This window comes from Scardinius erythrophthalmus, assembly GCF_964197995.2.
Source record: "Scardinius erythrophthalmus genome assembly, chromosome: 16".
In the NCBI taxonomy this organism is placed as follows: domain Eukaryota; kingdom Metazoa; phylum Chordata; class Actinopteri; order Cypriniformes; family Leuciscidae; genus Scardinius; species Scardinius erythrophthalmus.
In genome coordinates, this window is record NC_138236.1 from 30,282,870 (window position 1) to 30,302,921 (window position 20,052).

At 40.4% G+C, this 20,052-nt stretch overlaps 1 protein-coding gene across 1 annotated transcript; it reads left to right on the forward strand.

The window, feature by feature from the left end:
• Nucleotides 1-11,430: 11,430 nt before the first annotated feature.
• Nucleotides 11,431-12,829, forward strand: LOC308704522 (C-C chemokine receptor type 5-like; the record flags this gene model as incomplete). The annotated part of the gene is made up of 2 exons (XM_081388893.1): nt 11,431-11,671; nt 11,755-12,829. Exons 1-2 carry the CDS (start codon nt 11,589-11,591, stop codon nt 12,827-12,829), a joined length of 1,158 nt encoding a protein of 385 aa, XP_081245019.1. The 5' UTR covers nt 11,431-11,588.
• Between the last annotated feature and the right edge of the window lie 7,223 nt (nt 12,830-20,052).

Genomic DNA, 20,052 nt, shown 5'->3' on the forward strand with positions numbered 1-20,052 from the left:
TTTATAACACGCAATTGCGACTTTATTTCACGCACTTCTGAGAAATAATGACAGAATTGCGAGATGTAAACTCGCAATTGTTAGATAAAAAGTCGCAATTATCTTTTAAAATGTTTTATTCTGTGGCGGAAACAAGCTTCCATACCTCCTGGCCTCTTCCTCCCATTCATCCCCGACGCATACCGTTACGGTAGGGCCGGCCCAGCTATCGGTAGGGCGCCGGCGGTGCCTCGGCCGGTAGCCTTACTGAGAAAACGTTTCGGAAAAGACGGGCTATGGACACAACCAACTCTATAGGAGGGGAGGGGAGAACTCCCTCACATGGTACAACCTATGCAGAGGCTGCGCGCTGCGGTGTCAGAATGCGGAACGTCCGAACGTGTGTAGCCTAATGTAACTAACGTGACAAATGTAAAAAAAAAAAAAAAAAAAAAATCCTCGACCGGCCCAAAAGTGAAGCGGCCCACCGGGAATTCTCCCGATTACCCACCCCGGGCCTGTTGACAGCCAACGCTAGGCGCCGCTAGATTGGGAAGCGCGGATTGAGTGAGAGCGAGTGGATCACGTGACATGAAGCAAGCTCGGCCTCTGCCTCAATGTTGATAATTCAAGACAGCATGAGAACTGACTGGTTGAAGTCCAAAGTAGTCGATTGCCGAGTTCACGCGCGTGATCATTGGTAACTAAACCTATGCGCGTGAACTCGGCAATCGACTACTTTGGACTTCAACCGAAAAACAGGATGTAAACACTGGTATTTGCGCTGGCTTAAATAACATCATTTTTATACATATCTTTCACATCTACTGCAGTCAGATTCACTCGTGTTCACTCTGAAGGAATCACTCACATTTTCTGTGCACTTGTAATGACACATCAAGGATGTTAAGAGGCTAAAAGCAGGTTTAGTACTTGCCCCATTGAAGTCAACAGGGTGCAAATTTTAAAAATAGAATAACTCGGTGTAGGCAACACCGATTTTTGTCGTTGTTCTCCGTATTGACAGCACTCCAAATGTACAAAAAAATGAGCTCAATGTTAAAATTGACCGGAGTTCTCCTTTAAAGTGCTTCGCGTTCGCTTTGCTTATTTCAAAGGGGTAGCGCCCCCAATGATTGTGGGGCTCATGTATCTGGCTAAGAAGCGAGAGACGGTGCGTCCCTATCGCTCGCTCTCTCTCCAGATCGCGATGTCCTTTTGCCTGACTACCGAAGCGTGCCTCGGCACTTCTTCGGCTCGGGCAGAGGACATTGAATCTCGTGAGTTTACCGCCTCGAGCGTTCCTCCAGTGATAATAAAAGGAGAACTGCTTGGGGCGATCGCTCGTGCAGTGACCAGATTACTCTGATCACAACTCACACTCAGTCTATGGCACATAGTCTTAGAGCTCAAACATGACAATCTGGGCCTCAGGTCAGGAAGCAGACAGACTGGCTAAACCGACTGTCTGCTAGTGGCCTCGCATCACCAAGGTCAGATAAATCCTATCACATAGAGCCTCTTTCACCTAGCTATCATCATATAGAGACTGTGTCTGTTCCCCGAATTTGGAAATCCAAAAAACGTTTAAACCCATCAAAGGTTAAAAATTTAATTGATGTTCAACAAATAAAAAACAGCTATAATACAGATGAGCAAATGCTAAAGCTTGGGTTGCTGAATATTCGATCGCTTACTTCAAAAGCACTCATTGTTAATGATATGATTTCAGATTATAACCTAGATGTGCTGTGTTTGACAGAAACCTGGCTAAAACCAAACGATTACATTACTTTAAATGAGTCCACCCCGCAAGATTACTGTTATAAACATGAGCCTCGTCTGAAATGCAAAGGGGGAGGAGTTGCTGTAATCTATAGTAATATTTTCAAAACCACTAAGAAATCAAGTTTTAAATATAATTATTTTAGTACTTAGTACTTAGTTAGTACTTAATGTAAAAATATATAGTATAAATGATAAATCACATTTGAGATTTGTGCTGGCTACTGTATACAGGCCACCAGGGCACCATAAAGATTTTATCAAAGAATTTGCGGACTTTCTATCAGAATTAATATTGACTGCAGATAAAGTACTAATTGTTGGTGATTTTAATATACACATCGATAATGAAAAAGATGCATTGGGATTGGCATTTAAAGACATTGTAAACTCAATTGGAGTTAGACAACACGTGTCAGGACCTACTCATCGTCGTAATCATACTCTAGATCTAATATTATCACATGGAATAGATGTTGATGCCGTTGAAATTCTGCAGCAGAGTGATGACATCTCAGATCATTATCTAGTCTCGTGTAAACTTCATTTAGCCAAGGCTGCAAAGCCGACTCCGTGTTTCAAATATGTTAGACCTATCACTTCTGCCACTAAAGATTGCTTTATTAATAATCTTCCTAATCAGTTTCACCATCTCAGCATCCCAGATAGCTTAGAAGAACTCAATATTGCAACAGAAACTTTTAACTCTCTCTTTTCCAGCACTTTAGACACAGTTGCTCCGTTGCGCTTAAAGAAGATTAAAGAAAATAGTCCAACGCCGTGGTACAACGAGCACACTCAGGCCCTTAAGAGAGCAGCCAGAAAAATGGAGCGCAACTGGAAGAAAACAAAACTAGAGGCATTTCGCATTTCATGGAAAGAGAGCTCGATTGCTTATAGAGAGGCCTTAAAAGCTGCTAGATCTGCTTATTTTTCAAACCTATTAGAAGAAAATAAAAATAATCCTAGGTATTTATTTGAAACGGTGGCTAAACTAATGAAAAAGAAAGCTTCAAACACCGAAGTTTCCAAGCAACACAGCAGTGATGACTTTATGAACTTCTTCACTTATAAGATTGATAATATCAGGGAGAAAATTATAACTATGCAACCGTCTACTACAGTATCGCATCAGGCAGTGCATTGTAGTCTCCCGGAGAAAAAATTTGATTCGTTCGTTGCTATAGGAGAGGAAGAATTTACTAAACTCGTTAAATCATCTAAATCTACAACATGTATGTTAGACCCTATACCGACTAAGCTACTGAAAGAAATACTTCCAGAGGTCATAGATCCTCTTCTTAATATCATTAATTCATCTTTGTCTCTAGGATACGTACCAAAAACCTTTAAGCTGGCTATGATTAAACCGCTTGTTAAAAAAACGCAACTTGATCCTACAGAATTAGTCAATTACAGGCCGATCTCGAATTGGATGACTCGTAATTTCCTACTTCTAAATTCTGAAAAAACAGAGTTTCTAATTATTGGACAAAAAACTTCCTCACGTAATAACCTAGAAAACTGTCTAACACTTGATGGCTAGTTAGGAACCTGGGTGTGCTCTTTGATACCAATCTTTCATTTGAAAGTCACGTGTCCAGTATCTGTAAAACTGCATTTTTCCATCTTAAAAATATATCTAAATTACGTCATATGCTCTCATTGACAAATGCGGAACAATTAGTTCATGCGTTCATGACCTCAAGGCTAGATTATTGTAATGCTCTACTGGGTGGTTGCCCTGCACGCTTAATAAACAAACTACAGCTAGTTCAAAACGCAGCAGCTCGAGTTCTTACCAGAACCAGGAAGTATGATCATATTAGCCCGGTTCTGTCAAAACTGCACTGGCTCCCTATTAAACATCGCATCAATTTTAAAATATTGCTGATCACGTATAAAGCACTAAATGGTTTAGCTCCGCAGTACTTGAGCGAGCTCTTAACGCATTATAGTCCTTCACGTCTATTGCGATCTCAAAATTCCGGCCAGTTGATAATACCTAGAATATCAAAATCGACTGCTGGCGGTAGATCCTTCTCCTATTTAGCACCAAAACTTTGGAACAGCCTTCCTACCATTGTCCGGGAAGCAGACACACTCTGTCAGTTCAAAGCTAGACTAAAAACACATCTCTTTGACCTAGCATTCACATAATACATTATAGACTTCTATAATTCAATGTTAGGCTGCATAGATTAGGTCAGCTGGAACCGGGAACACTTCCCATAAATCCTGATGTACTCGTTACATCATAAGAAGAATGGCATCTACGCTAATTTTAGGGTCTTTGTTTATCCCGAGGTTTTCCTGCAGCCTGCCGGATCCAGGCCGTATCCAGATCTGATGAAGGACCTTCGCCTGGACCCGATGACAATGCAGTGCTGAAGTGCCAACTAGTCTCTCCCTATGGAGGATCCCTTTACCACTCTACAGATAAAGCGTTGTCGGGAAACTCAATTCGCGTATCTACCCCGAATTGATAAAATAAAATAAAATTCTGTATCAAAAATTATAAGGAAACACCAGTACTTTGTTTAGGCTTGGTTTGTAGGGAATTCCAAACCTGCGCACATATATTCAAACGCACATAACTAAAGAACCAATTCTTAATGCACACGTGAACGCCATCAGCGTTTCTCACAGGTCCGCGTTTAAAGTCTATGTAGAGAGAATTGTGTCGTCTTAGCGGCCCCTAATTTAATAACAAATGATTGTTGCGACGAAAGCGAATCAATCATAACTAACCTTAGCTGGAAAATAACTTTACTAAAGAACCACTATAAAGCCAAAACAAAAATCTCTGTTACCATAAATTATACGTTTATCTCTAAAAGCGCTATATAAATGAAGATGACTTGACTTGACTTGACACTCACACTCAATAAATAAAGATTGTAAATATTTGTGTCTTGTGTCCTCGACATCGAGCCATTCTACTATCGCGGGTGCGAGGGCACGCAATATATACTGCCTCAGTTTGGAGAGACGTTCGCGGGCTATCTCTCCCCTGGGATCACATTATCAGATGCATTTTCAGCGGTCAGGCTGGTACTGCGTTGTACACCATGGTTGTGTTAAAGGCATACCAGGCTGATCTTATGAAAGATTTAAACACAGCCTATCATCCAGACCGTGTTTGCTTGTCTGATTGGGATGTGTTTATTGCTGAGGAACTGATATGTATTGAGCGTATATAATAATATATATAATATAATTATAATATATGTATGTATTATATATAATATAATATTGTCTGGCTGTTCTTTGGCCACATTTAATTCTGAGGAATTAAAGCTGCCTCCAAACACTTCTCTTGTTATGATAAAACGTTTGAGAGGTTCTCGAGGTGGTGACTCGTGTGATGGCCGGATTACAGCTAGACTGCCCTCCTTGAGGATCTCCATGTCGTTAACTCGTTCATGGGGAAAACCTTATACTTCGTACATCTTTGTGCCCTCGACGAATTAAGACTATCATGAGTGCAGGGGTGTGTGGTTATACGCTGATGGGCCAGTCCGAAGAGACATTTGCTTCTCTTCTTTTTGCTCATCGTCATTTTAGGAGGGTTCAAAAGCAGAGTGTAGCGAGTTGCGCTCCACCTCGAAAAAAAAAAAAAAATGGGGACCTGCTCGTTGCATTCAGCAGCCTCATAATAGATCTAAGACAAAATCCTGAGGGTTGTTTTGTCCCAGGTTTGTGGGGGTGTGCCCCGAAGGGACGAGGCATGTAAATTAAACAGCTCCTACCTGACACCCTCTCGAAACCACTGCACTTCCTCGCCACCTCTGGTGATTCGAGGGGCAGCGGTCTCCAGCAAAATGTTAGATGTTGTGTTGCTTCCTGCTGTCATCCAGGACACGGAACATCTAACATCCCCTTAAAAGGAAGTGTTAAAAGGATACCACTCTCAGAGAGTCTGGCAGCGCGGAAACTTCTGCTGTTGTCACACAGATGGTAAAGGATAAAATTTCCAATTGTTGGAGATGAGCAGACCAGTACCTCCAATCATTCCAGTCAGGCAAGGAGTGTGTGAGAAAGTGATGTTAGTGGAGAGGGCAGCAGGTGTGGCAGTTTCCTCTGGTCTGATCCAGATCTTAGTCATGGCCAACAGGCTGAGATCTGAATGACTAGAAATAGATGTAATGAAATCAGCCAGCTTTGTTTACAGCAGACTGGCAATTCCAGAGGAAAAGAAAGTAATGTACTAGAAGACACTGGGAAAGTATGCAGGTTCCCATACACAAAATTAATATATTTGAAATATATTTTCAAAATATATTTTGGAATATATGCAAATATTTGAAATTGGCCCAATAAATATATTTTAGTTAAATATATGTAAATATATTTTCATATATGTTTACATATATGTTCATATATGTTTTAACTTTTGCAAATTGTTTCATTTGAAATATATTTTGAAATTTAAAATGGCAGAAAACCTTTTTTCTGCGTGGGTATTAAGTACAGTACAAATAGGATACAGAATCCAATTTATTAATCATCCTCCGCGTTTCAACGGCGTGGTATCCACTTCCGTGAGACCGGAACTGGCGCATGAACTGTCACAAGAGCTACAATCTCTGCTGAGCAAAGAGGCCATAGAACATGTTCCTCTTCCAGAGAGAGAGTCAGGCTATTACAGCAGATACTTCCTGGTTCCCAAGAAGGATGGGGGGTTGCGTCCAATCTCCGATCTTCGAGGCTTAAAACTTACAGTTAAAGCCCTCAAGTTCAAGATGTTAACTGTAAAGACGATCGTGTCATAAATTCAACATCACGTTTGGTTCGTCATGATCGATCTGAAGGACGTATACTTTCATATAGAAATATTGCCACACAGGAGGTTCCCAAGTTTGCTTTTGGGTGCAAAGCTTACCAATATCGGGTCCCTCCATTCGACCTAGCCATGTTACATAGACGATTGGCTGATACTGGCCCAGTCTTAAGAGCTTGCGCTTCAACACTGAGATCGATCTACGCTCATCTTCTCTCTAGGGGGCTGAGATCAATGCCAAGAAGGGCGTACTCTCTCCCGCCCTGAGGGTAACATGCTTGGGGTTAAATGGGACTCTGAACCACTGACAACTCCTAAATAATGGCGCTTTTCCACTGCATGGTATGGTACGGCTCGGTTCAGTACGGCACGCTTTGGCGCATTTCCACTGCATGGTACGGTACGGTACGGCTCGCTTCGGCTCGCTTTAAATGGTACCACCTCTGTTGAGGTTCCAAGCGTACCGTACCGATACTAAAATGTGACGTGAAAACACTGCAGATCACTGATTGGTCAGACAGAATCATCTCTACCAGCGTCATTGTATTTACAACACGAGACACTAACCCGCTAGATTTAAATAGCCAGTAGACAACAGCCAACCTGTTTTAAAAGTATTTGCTTCAAAAAAAGAGTATAAACTTCAAAAAAAGAAATGGCTGAATCGTGGTCAGTGGACGAGGTGCAGACGTTCCTCTCGTCAGTTGCCGAGGAGTGGATGGGGAAACACGGAATGAAAAATTCGCAATTAATATGATGTCATGGTAGTAGAGACGGCAACTTATAACGATCAGTCCCACCCACTTTGAAGCGGTACTAACTGCAGTGGAAAAGCAAACGAGCTAAAGCGAGCCGAACCGTGCCATAACGAGTCGAGTCGTACCATGCAGTGGAAAAGCGAAGCGAGCCGAACCGTTCCGCGCCGAGTCGAACCGTACCGAGCCGAACCGAGCCGTACCATGCAGTGGAAAAGCGCCATAACTGGTGTGTAAATAATGCAATACTTCGTTTAGAAATGATAAATTGATCTTTAATAAAGTATGAAAACACAATTATTAAACACATTATAGATATGCTTTTAAAACAAGAATAAAGTATTTATAGCTGTATTTACAAACTGCTTATTAATGTCTATTAATGCTTTATAAATGATGAATTAACTGTTTTCTAATGCTTAACTAATGATTAATAGCGTGCAGTTATTATAAAGTGTTACCAATATTAATTGTAAAATGTTTTCATTTTTTCAAAATACATTACTGTTTTGACAGGGCTATTGAAGAAGTTGTTGTCCTTGTCAAGATACAAGGACAATAGAGATCTCCAGCCCTGGATCAAGTGCATATGCAGCCACTTGTGTTTTTCATGCTCTAGTAGTGGAGGTGACCCTGACGTAAGATTTACTATTTCCACTGGTAAATTATGAAATTACAGGGTTATCCAAAAATTGCTAAATTGTAATCTTTTTGTTAGGATCTGGAAATGGAAGTCCCTACTGCATCACATTTGTGGAGAACATACTGTAGTTGGACTCAGGATCAGCACAGATGTCTCCATAGCGACCTCAGTCCAGACCAACAGAGACGGAAGAGGTGGCTCAAAAAAAAGTCTTGTGCGTACCATACCCTGGAGACAATTGTATTGGACAAAGGTTTTCTCAAGGACCTATGCCAAATGTCCCTGTTTAAACATACAGGCATGTTATAACAACAGCGATGTGTGTAAATGTGGAAAGTGTTTATTGTGTAACAACAGACTGAATATATTGATTTATTTTACAGGCACGTTTGAAGTGTTCCATTCTGTGCTACTCAAGTACTGTCAGAAGCAGCTACACTTCCGTCATCCATGTTTGCTCGGATGCAGCTGGCCATCATGGACCACAACGAAAATGTACAGTGTAAACAGGCCACAACCACTGCTGGTAAGTGAAAGGGGAATACCACAACAAATGATTCACACAATAGATGAACCCTAATTATGAAATGTGAACATAAATGTATGTTTGCAGATAGTTTGTGTTAGTATTGGTGTCAGTAGTTAAAGGGATAGTTCACCCCCCAAAAAATTAATTCTGTCAATTCACTTGCCCTCCAGTTGTTACAAACCTGAATAAATTTATTTGTTCTGCTAAACAAAATGCAAGATTTTTTTTAAGAATGAGGCAAACCAATCAATTTAGGGTCACCATTGCCTTTTGTAGTTCTTCTTTCTCCTACTATGGAAGGCAGTGGAGACCCCAAAACTGTCTTCAGAACATCTTTTTTTATATTTAGCAGAGCAAATACATGTATAGAGGTTTGGAAGAACCTAATGGTGAATAAATGATTACAGACTCTTAATTTTTTGGAAGAGCTATCACCTAGTATATCACTATAAGTATTATACTGGCAGAGGTGTAAAGTTCAGGTTCAGAAAGTAAAAGCCCTCCTCAGTATTTTGTTCCAATCACCTGGATTTGCTAATTAGCACAGTTTTTCAGCCAGGATATAGAACTAATTAGTGAAATCAGCTGGCTCAGGTCATGGGTGGAACAAACATATGGCAGGACTTTTACTTTCTGCCCCCTGGACTTTACACCTCTGTATACTGGTAATATATTGTACTGTACATTAATGTATATGTCTTATTTTTTTAGGCGTACCTCTGTACTGCGTTGTAATTCCTAAGCACTCTAAAGAGTGAATTGCCAGGAAACTCTTCGTAACAACCACACAAACATTTAGAGAAGCTCTGGTTCATAAAGTTCTGGAATGCTGGAAGGACCCACAAATTATTTTTAAAGACCAGTCATTCCATGTGAAAGTTCCCAGTCTACCTGCAAATATTGCACAGAAACCAAAACCTGACAAAGAGGAGGCTATTTCAAAGCGCCAGTCCAGGTTTTACAAAGTAAACCTTCTGTACAATTTAGCTTTTTTTGGTACATATAATTCTGTATCTTAGTAGGACTTTTACCAAAGTATTATCCGGTGTTCTCTGTAAATGGTGTTGTTATTTCACTGTTTACCCATTTTCATTAAATTTGTCTTTGCTTTGTTTTTTGTTATGCTACTACTTTATTATTTATTCAACGGTGGAATTGTGACATACAAAGAAAATTCCAATAGCCCATTTGTGGCAGCAAACACTCTCAACCTCTGTCGACATTGCTTCACGTCCCGCATGAGCACCACCACGTCTTCTGAACTCTCTGTCTACCCAATTCTTTCGTTTGTGCTGCTACTGCAGCCTCCTCAATCTCCCGGAGCTCCTGGTCACTCCGGTTCAAACAAATATGGCTGGTCAAAAAACTCAGTCTCTTCTTGGATTAACTCGAAATCCTCTGACATTTTTCTTTAAACACTCTCGTTTTAGACTTCTAATTCACGACCAGTGTTTTGTTTGGCTCTGTCCTCTGCGCTTCCGTGTTTGTCACCAGAAATTATGCAACACCTGCGTCCTACGTCATACGCAGTCTCTCGTGAACACGCGTACGACAGTTATCGGAAGTTACAGATTACAATTTATACATTTTTAAATATGGATATTTTTCTTACACCAACGCATCGCTTCGCTTCAGAAGGCCTTTATTAACTCCTCGGAGCTGTTTGGAGGACATTTATCATGGATGGATGCACTTTTAAGGACTTCAAAACTGAAACAGCCATTCACTGCCATTATAGAGCATGGAAGAGCCAGGGCATTTTTTTATATAACTCTGATTTTATTTGCCTGAAAGAAGAATGTCATATACACCTAGGATGGCTTCAAGGGGAGTAAATCATGGGCTAATTTTCATTTTTGGGTGAACTATCTCTTTAAACAACCTCCTAAGGTAGGCTATAGTTCGGGGAACACGCCTAGAAATTGTATACCTTTAGTTAAGTTATACCTTTAGAGTTTTCGTAGCGCACTAAGAGACAATGTTATTATGAAATCCAGGCCAGATGTCCAACTTCAAACAGCATTCCAAACGTTAAATCCAAGTAGGAGGTGGGAGGTATGCTGTAACAGAGCATAATGGTGTGTTGCATTTGTCCTCAGATTTCTAGTTCCCAGTAACTTTTAACTGGGACCTCCCCTCAAGTCAGAGTTGCGACTGGGAAACTGGGGGGAAGCTCAGCGCATCAACCATACTGAAACAGTAGTAACATTTTGTATATCAGTGCATTTTTTAATATAACTCTGATTGTATTTATCGTTTGAATTGTTTGTCTTATTTGTCTTGATTGTATTTGAATTTTCATTTTTGGGTGAACAAACCCTTTAGTAAGTTCAGTGTTGTTTCATTTTCATTGTAAAAATCATTAGTTCTTAATTTTATTTATTTATTTATACAGCAGCTGAAAACAGTGATGTCATCGTTTAGCTCAGTTCAGTTCTCATATAAAGGTGTTAATGCAATCAGATCAATAATATTGAGTGTCCCCAACTAAGCAAGCCAGAGGCGACAGTGGCAATGAACCCAAACTCCATCAGATGACAGAATGGAGATTTAAATTTTTGATTTGATTTTTAATTTTGATAATTATTCTTCTTTTTTTTTCTTTTTCTTTTTTTTTACAAAAATAGCAGACTTGTTAGTTCCTCTTCATTTTTACTGATGTGAGATGGCAGAAGCAAATCATAAGTGAAACTGGCTCTGTTCCCCTTTTCCTTTAAATGTCATACACTAATGTCTTACATTTTTATTAGATTTAGTAAAAAGTAGATATTAGACAGATATTATTAGACAGATATTTTTAAAGAATTTTCACATTACTCTTCTTAATCATACAAACTCAGACCATTGGAACATCTGTTGTGGTAAGCCCCTTTTCCTCTCATAAATACACTTTGTGAAACTGTTGTGAAATCGTTGCTAGATCCTTTAATTATACAGAGGAAATGTTAAACACAGATGTGTGGTGTTGTTTCTTTTATTCACTTAAGGCATTCGGCTGAAAAGTGACTGCCGCCTGTTTTGGATTCTGTTTTCAATTTTATTTTGTGATTATAAACGGTGTTACAGTGATACATTTTTTATTTTTTTTGCCTGTAAATTTGGATAGCATTTATCATGAACAGGACCCTTGCAATCCGTCCATGGACAGCGATGGTAACCAATGGACCTCTTCAACTGTATCATCACACTTTATCCAGGTGAGGTTATAACATATAAACATTTAAGATTATTGGTTACTGTCCAAATTAGAGTTCTGTTTTACTTACAGTTTCTTTTCCAGCTCAAATGACAGTAAGAATGGGAAACTGGATGATGAGCCATATACTGATGTGCCATACGACTATGATGACTTCTATGCTGAAAATGTTGATTCATCTGCGCATTCCTGTGTTTATGGAGAACATGGAGCCAGCATTCTTCCAGTGTTATACTCCCTTTTGTTTGTGCTGGGCTTTCTGGGTAACATACTGGTGGTCTGGGTGGTCTTGATGGGAGTCAAACTGAGAAGCATGACCGACATCTGTCTCCTGAACCTGGCTTTATCTAACCTGCTGTTGGTCTCCTCTCTTCCCTTCCTGGCACATTATGCCAGAGACCAGTGGATCTTTGGAGATGTTATGTGCATTATGGTCCTCAGTGTCTACCACATTGGATTCTACAGTGGGATATTCTCCATTGTACTGATGAGTGTTGATCAATACTTAGCTGTAGTTCATGCTGTGTTTGCCTTGAGAGTCCAAACAAGGACATATGGAATCTTAGCCAGTGTGTTCATGTGGATTTTTGCTGTTTCTGCATCCTTTCCTGAGTTGATGCACCTGAAAACCACAGGTTATAATGAACAAATACATTGCACATCTTATCCAACAAATGATAAAAATTCTTACCTTTTTTTGAGGACTTTTGGTATCTTGAAAATGAATATCATAGGTTTAATTCTCCCACTTATTGTGATTGGGTTTTGTTACTCAATGATTCTGAAGAGACTCCTGACAGCTCGCTCTTCCAGGAGGCAGGACGTGCATCTTGTCATTGTGGTGATGGTGGTCTTCTTCTGCTGTTGGGTTCCATACAATGTCACAGCTTTTATAAAAGTCTTAGAGCTGAATGAACTCATAACTCAGTCTTGTGACATCAGTAAGGCAATTAGTCTAAGTCTTCAGATCACAGAAGCTTTGGCTTACTCACACAGCTGCCTGAATCCCATTATCTATGCGTTTGTGAGACAGAAATTTAGGAGGCACCTTTTCAGACTCCTGTATAGGACACCCTGCTGTAGACTGCAATTTATGAACCTTACACAGGCCACAGTTTATTCCCACAACACCAATGATGAGAAAACTACAACAGTATAAATTGGAAAAAGACTGTCAAAAGGAAATTGTAAGTTTATATTTTGTAAGTTTATATATATATATATATATATATATATATATATATATATATATATATATATAAAATGTCTTAGGAGAAGCCACACTATATGACTGTGCGTGAAATCTTCTGACACTGCCAGAATTTGATTGCAACGGTCATTAATCAGCTGTCAGTGAACATGTCAAACAACTTCAGATTTTGAGGTATAGAATCAGAGGAATCTTTTAGGATTCTCAACATTTGTCTCCGACGGCCAAATTGTGGCCAAAATTACAGTGTAAACCCAGCTGTAGATGAAGATCGGACCACATTATATGAGTAATCAATGTAGAAATGTATATAAATTTTTATACAATTAAATTTTTAAAGCAGTTTACTTTAAACTACCAGAACAACCACGTAAGCTTTGGAAATATTAAATATCTTAAGTTAATCCAACATAAAAGTTCTATCATCATTTTAAAAAAAGTATCTTTCATGCCATTCCAAAATGCATGACTTTCTTTTTTTTTCTGTGGAACATAAGAGAAGATACTTTGAAAAATGTTTTATGTACACACACACACACACACACACACACACACAATGGAAGTCAACGGTGACAAAAACCTTTTGGTTACCAAAGTATCTTCTCCAAAACCTTTTGGTTACCATAATTAATCAAAATATCATCTTTTGTGTTTTGCGGAAGAAAGGCAAACAGACTTGGAATGAATGGTATCATGGAATTTTTCTTTTACAAAAATAGCAGACTTGTTTGTTCCTCATTTATATGAAATGGTGGAAGCAAATAATATTTTTTTTTCTAAGTGAAACTATAGCTCTGTTTTCCTTCCTTCCTTTAAGTGTCATAAACTAATGTCTTAAACTTTATTTGATTTCGTAAAAAAAAAAAAAAAATATATATATATATATATATATATATATATATATATATATATATATATATATATATATATATATATATATACAGTAGTGTGCAAAGTACCCCCCCCCCCAAAAAAAATGGTTTTAAGTCAGTTATTTATATCTTTTGCTGTAGTGTGTCAGTAGGAAATATCAGTTTACATTTCCAAATCCAGAAGAGCTGTTGGAACATCTCCAAGATGCTCGAAGAAACCTTCCTACGAAGCTACAGTACTGTGAAAAGTACTGGCACTTGTGTTAAAATGCTGTAAAGTGAGAATGCTTTCAAAAATAAAATCACAAATTGAATTTATTTATGATTTAACTTCTATTAACTAATTCAAATCAATATATGGTGTAACGACCCTTTGCGTTTAAAACGGCTTTTGTCCAGGTACACTTGCGCATAGGTTTTACTGTAGCTTTGCAGGAAGGTTTCTTCAAGCATCTCGGATATGTTTCCACAGTTCTTCTGGATTTAGTCTATCTCAGTTTTTTCTGTTTCTTCATGTAATCACAGACGGACTCGATGATGGTGAGATCAGATCATCCTGGCTGCTGTCAGACTCCGTGTGCATACACAAATCTCACTGGATTATTACAATTAATGGCAAAAACAATGTTTGGAAATGTAAGCTGATATTTCCTACTGACACACTACAGCAAAAGATATAAATAACTGACTTAAAACCATTTTTTTGGGTGGACGGGGGGTGTGGGATATTAACATCCCTAAGACTTTTGCACAGTACTATATATATTCACACTCACACACTTAATTTTGTTTTGAATCTACCAGCATTGGTGAAGTGGAGATTGTAAAAAACGCTTTAAAAGTACTTTTCACACCTTTGATGTAACCTTACAAATCAGTTACTTTTTTATGCAACCTTTCATGTAACCTGTATTTGAGAATCCCTGTTGTATATAAATATTATTTACATTAAATAAATGTAACTGTAACACTTAAGGAAGCAGTTGCTCCATACATGTGACTCAAATTAAAAAGAAAGAACAAGTGGAACAAAGGAATACAAGATTTAGTGAGTTTCTGAAATAACTGTTTATTAAAACTGCAGACAAATGAGAACAGCTTCCATGTATATCCAAATGATGCACTGCCAGTGCTACCACTTACTACAGCTTTCACATCCAATCTAAAACAGACAGTGACCTTGCATGATAATGAATATAATAATATGGAAACATTACTGTCAGGATTCCTGAGTAAGTCCGAGACCCTTCTGTGGTGTTGTTTAGTTTGTTTTGAGTTGTTTAATTCTTGTTTGACTTTGTTGTCTGCCTTGTTTTTCTCTTATGATTTCTTCTGTTATTTGTGTCAGATTAGTATCTATCACCAGTCATTGACTCACATTATTTCGAGTTTGATTGCTGACTCGACTCACCAACAGCACTCGTTATGCCTACTCTGGAGGGAGAGCTGATTTTTTGCCCTCATGGTGGAGTTATCTTCCTCTCATTGCTCTCCAGTGGATTCCGTGGTTTATCACTGCTGGAAATCTTCGCCTCGGTGTACATTCCATCACTGTTTGGTGTGGATGTTTTCTACCTGCTCCTTTATACCAATTATTTTGATTATTTAATTGATTTCAATGCATTTTGCATCCTTCTCTTTCTCATTGCATGACAATTACAAAAGCAAAACAAAGACATATTATGACATATGTAGGCTACCAATTCCTATCAATCCAATTAAATGAATACTTGTGAATTAGCTGACGTCTCAGAAGAATATAATCAGAAAAAAAAAAAAAAAGTTGAATCAAAAGTTTACACACTGTTTTCTATAATCAATTAGGCTACACACTGTATTGCAATGCTTATTATTGTCACGGAACACAGATTTGATGGCACAGGTAGGTAAAGTGAATGACTCCGTTTATTAACAAGCAGGTGAAATATAGAGATTAAGGATTATATACACAACAACAACCAGACCTGATGAAGAACGATGAAGACAATCCTGAGTGTCATGATTCTGCCATCTTGTTCTTGATTTTCTCTTGTCTTGCTGCAGAATCATGACAGGCCCATGTTTTCATGTGCAGCACATGGCTATTTGTTTGGCCATGTGCTTGCGTTGTCTCATTTCTAACCCCGCCCCCTTGTTATCCTCGTTTTGTTATTATCACCGTATTAGTTTCACCTGTTGTGTTCATTATTAGCCTTCCTTTATAACCCCCTTGTGTTTCTCTGTCCTTTGTCGGTTCATTGTCAAACGTTGTCAAGCTTTGTCAAACACTGTCTATCTTTATGATATACTGCTGTGAGTATTTTGTCTGGTGTCCTGTTCAACGTTTAATGAGAATTGTTTAGTTGTTAGTCATCGTCGAGTCTTAGTCAAGTCTTAGTCAAGGCTATTGTCTCTTGTCTTGTTTTGCCCCCTCGTGAGTTTTGTTTTCTCTGTTTTGTCTACAATAAATTGTGTGTGAGCATTCTGTCTGCTTTTGGGTTCATCTACCTTCATCCTCATGACAGAATGAACCGACCAAAAAGGAACCCAGTAGACAGTGTGTCCTCCCTGCTCCAGCGACAATCAGAGATCCGTGAACAATGCTGGTTGCCGGCTTCCACTGACAGAAAGATGGTCAACCTTTCATTCCCGTCCCAGGGTGAGTGGATCCTGAGAGATTATGCCCAACTCTGGGATCGTTTCTCTCGGGAGGAGCCGCAGGGTCCCACCGTGTTGTCGCCACCAGCCAAGCTGCCCGTGATCCTGGAGGGTCGGGTCCTGGCTGTCATTTCTCAAGGAGAGCAGGCCCACTCCACTTCTCCCGAGGTCTCATCCACACCCGTTGATCTTCGTGGCAAACGAAGAAGACGGACTTCGTGGGATTCTCTGTCGGAGTCATCCTCGACTGAGTCAGCGCTGCCTGAGACTGCCCTTCTAACTCAAGTCACAGATCCCGCTGAACTTCTCCAACCGGTAACAAGTCCGGCTATGACTTCCGCACTGCGACCTAGGAGAAAGAAGAGGAGGAGGGGAGCCTCTCGTCCTTCATCTCTGCCTGTCCCAGAGCTTGCTCCCGCTGCAAGCGCTGTCCCAGAGCACGCCCCTACTGCAAGCGCTGTCCCAGAGCCCGCTACTGCAAGCGCTGTCCCAGGCGCTGTCCCAGAGCCCGCTACTGCAAGCGCTGTCCCAGGCGCTGTCCCAGAGCCCGCTACTGCAAGCGCTGTCCCAGGCGCTGTCCCAGAGCCCGCTACTGCAAGCGCTGTCCCTGGCGCTGTCCCAGAGCCCGCTACTGCAAGCGCTGTCCCAGGCGCTGTCCCAGAGTCCGCTACTGCAAGCGCTGTCCCAGGCGCTGTCCCAGAGCCGGCTACTGCAAGCGCTGTCCAGGAACCAGCTATTGAAGGCACGGTTCCAGAGTCTGCTGTCGTGAGCACTGCAGAGAGGGTCGCGGCCGATTCAGCTGCTGAAGCTGTCTTGCGCTCGGTTTCAGCTCACCAAAAGATGCCTGTCCTCGTCGCTGCCGAGACATTATCAGAGTACCTTAAACGTCTTGTCCAGATTCTTGAAGTCCCCGTCAAGTCAGTCATGTCTTGTCCTGAGTCCACTGAGTCTAAGAGCACCGTACCCCAGTCAGCTGCCGTGAGCGCCGTACCCCAGTCAGCTGCCGTGAGCGCCGTACCCCAGTCAGCTGCCATGAGCACCGTACCCCAGTCAGCTGCAGACGACGATCTCCCCGATTCAGAGATGGGGAGCGTTGGTACTAAGCCGTCTTCGGGGAGCTCAGTTCTAGCTTCTGCTCCACGGTCACCCGCAGCATCCCCTGTCTTGTTTCCTGTTGTGTCGTCTCCTGTGTCCCCCGTCAAGATTCCTGTCCCGCCGCTTGCTGTTTCTGTTCCTGTGTCAGATTCCACCCCTGTCAGGCTGCCTAGTGTTTCCCCTAGCACCCCTGTCATTTCCCAGCCTCGGACTGTTTCCCCCAAGTCCCCCCGGATTCCCCGTCCTCAGCCCTCGTCCCGGAGACCCAAGACCCCCAGTCCTCCCATCCACCCTGGACTGCCCCCCAAGGACTTTGTGTTTCCCCCACCTCCTCTGCCTTGTTTATTGTTTTTGATTTTGCACCCTAACCCTGTAATTGTTTATTCATGTTTGCCGTTGTTGTTATTCGTCATGTTTTGTTGGTTTGTGTCCTTGTCACAGTCTGTTATGTCTCGTGTTTAGTCCCCCTTTGCGTCTGGAAGCCGCTCCTTAAGGTAGGGGTTCTTGCATGATTCTGCCATCTTGTTCTTGATTTTCTCTTGTCTTGCGGCAGAATCATGACAGGCCCATGTTTTCATGTGCAGCACATGGCTATTTGTTTGGCCATGTGCTTGCGTTGTCTCGTTTCTAACCCCGCCCCCTTGTTATCCTCGTTTTGTTATTATCACCGTGTTAGTTTCACCTGTTGTGTTCATTATTAGCCTCCCTTTATAACCCCCTTGTGTTTCTCTGTCCTTTGTCGGTTCATTGTCAAACGCTGTCAAATGTTGCAAAGCTTTGTCAAACACTGTCTATCTTTATGATATACCACTGTGAGTATTTTGTCTGGTATCCTGTTCAACGTTTAATGAGAATTGTTTAGTTGTTAGTCATCGTCGAGTCTTAGTCAAGTCTTAGTCAAGGCTATTGCCACTTGTCTTGTTTTGCCCCCTCGTGGGTTTTGTCTTCTCTGTTTTGTCTACAATAAATTGTGTGAGCATTCTGTCTGCTTTTGGGTTCATCTACCTTCATCCTCATGACACTGAGAGGTAAGTAGCACCACACACACATTTAAATCACTGTTGTACTGGATATGAACAATGTCTCTTATCGGTACAGGTAGTAACCAGATGATCTGGAGGAAACAGGGATCCAGGAAAGAAGGAACACTGCACCTGGAGCATGGGGAGATCACACAGTTAGTAGTGTAGAGTAGACTACACTAGTAGACTCAGGTAAGGAAACATAGCAGTCCATGCAGTTGGAGTCGTAGACGATATAACAGTCCTAGAGACGAGACCAGACAATCTCTGGCTGAACCCATACACAAAATAAATATATTTTAAATATATTTTCAGTATATATTTTGGAATATATGCAAATATTTTAAATTGGCCCAATAAATATATTTCACACTTAACATCATATATTTTTGTTATATTTCAGAATATTTCAATGTGTTTTTTTCTGTATGGGTCCCCAAAAGTGTCAAAATATCCAAATACATTGAAATATATTCTGAAATATAACGAAAATATATGATGTAAAGTGTGAAATATATTTATTGGGCCAATTTAAAATATTTGCATATTCCAAAATATATACTGAAAATATATTTCAAATATATTTATTTTGTGTATGGGAATCCACAATCCCTATTCCCTACGTTAGTCTACTAACACTGTTCACTTGAAGGAGTAAATGAAAAGGAGTGAGCGAATTCGGACAGCCGTTGAGCGTACATAGTTGTACACTCGTTATTGCAGTGGAATGTGGGATTGAACTCAAGAACATCCACTATGGTTTCGGACACCACTACAAATAACTCCCTATTTGAGGGTATAGGGGCAATTTCAGATTCAGCCAGATTCTGTGTGTGGTGGCTTATGTTGAGTGGTAGAACAGGGTGATGACAAACAGGTGTGGTAATTGTGAAGTGAGTGCAGGGGATAACCAGGGAGGATTGTGGGAGATGCAGTGATAATATCTCATAGCTCATAATATTTGTGATAAATTTCAGTCTGGTTTTTGTAAAAACCATTCAACTGAAACTGCCCTCCTTAGGGTCTCAAATTGTATTTTGATGGCTGCTGATGCAGGTGAATGTTCTGTGGTCTTGATAGGTCTCAGTGCAGCGTTTGATACTGTTGATCAATACACTCTGATTGATAGACTGAACTCTCTAGTGGGCATTTCTGGATTAGCTCTGGATTGGTTTTCCTCCTATCTTTCCGACAGGAGTTTTTCTGTGTCCATAGGATCTTACATGTCAGACTCTGTCCCTTTGTCCTTTGGTGTGACACAAGGCTCTATGCTCAGCCTTCTGTTGTTCAGTATGTATATGCTTTCTCTTGGCAGGATTATAGTAGTATAGTAGTATTAATAGGAAATATTAATAATAGGAAATTAAAGTAAAGTCTTTTGGCTTTATAGCAGCTCTAGAATAAAGTTATTGTCCGGCTAAAGTTAGTTTGATTGATTCCCTTCCATCGCAACGATCATTAGTTATTAACTTATTAACACAACACCATTTTAACAGAAAACTCTTAAGTTCTTTCTGCGCAAACTTCAAAAACGCGAACCAGTGAG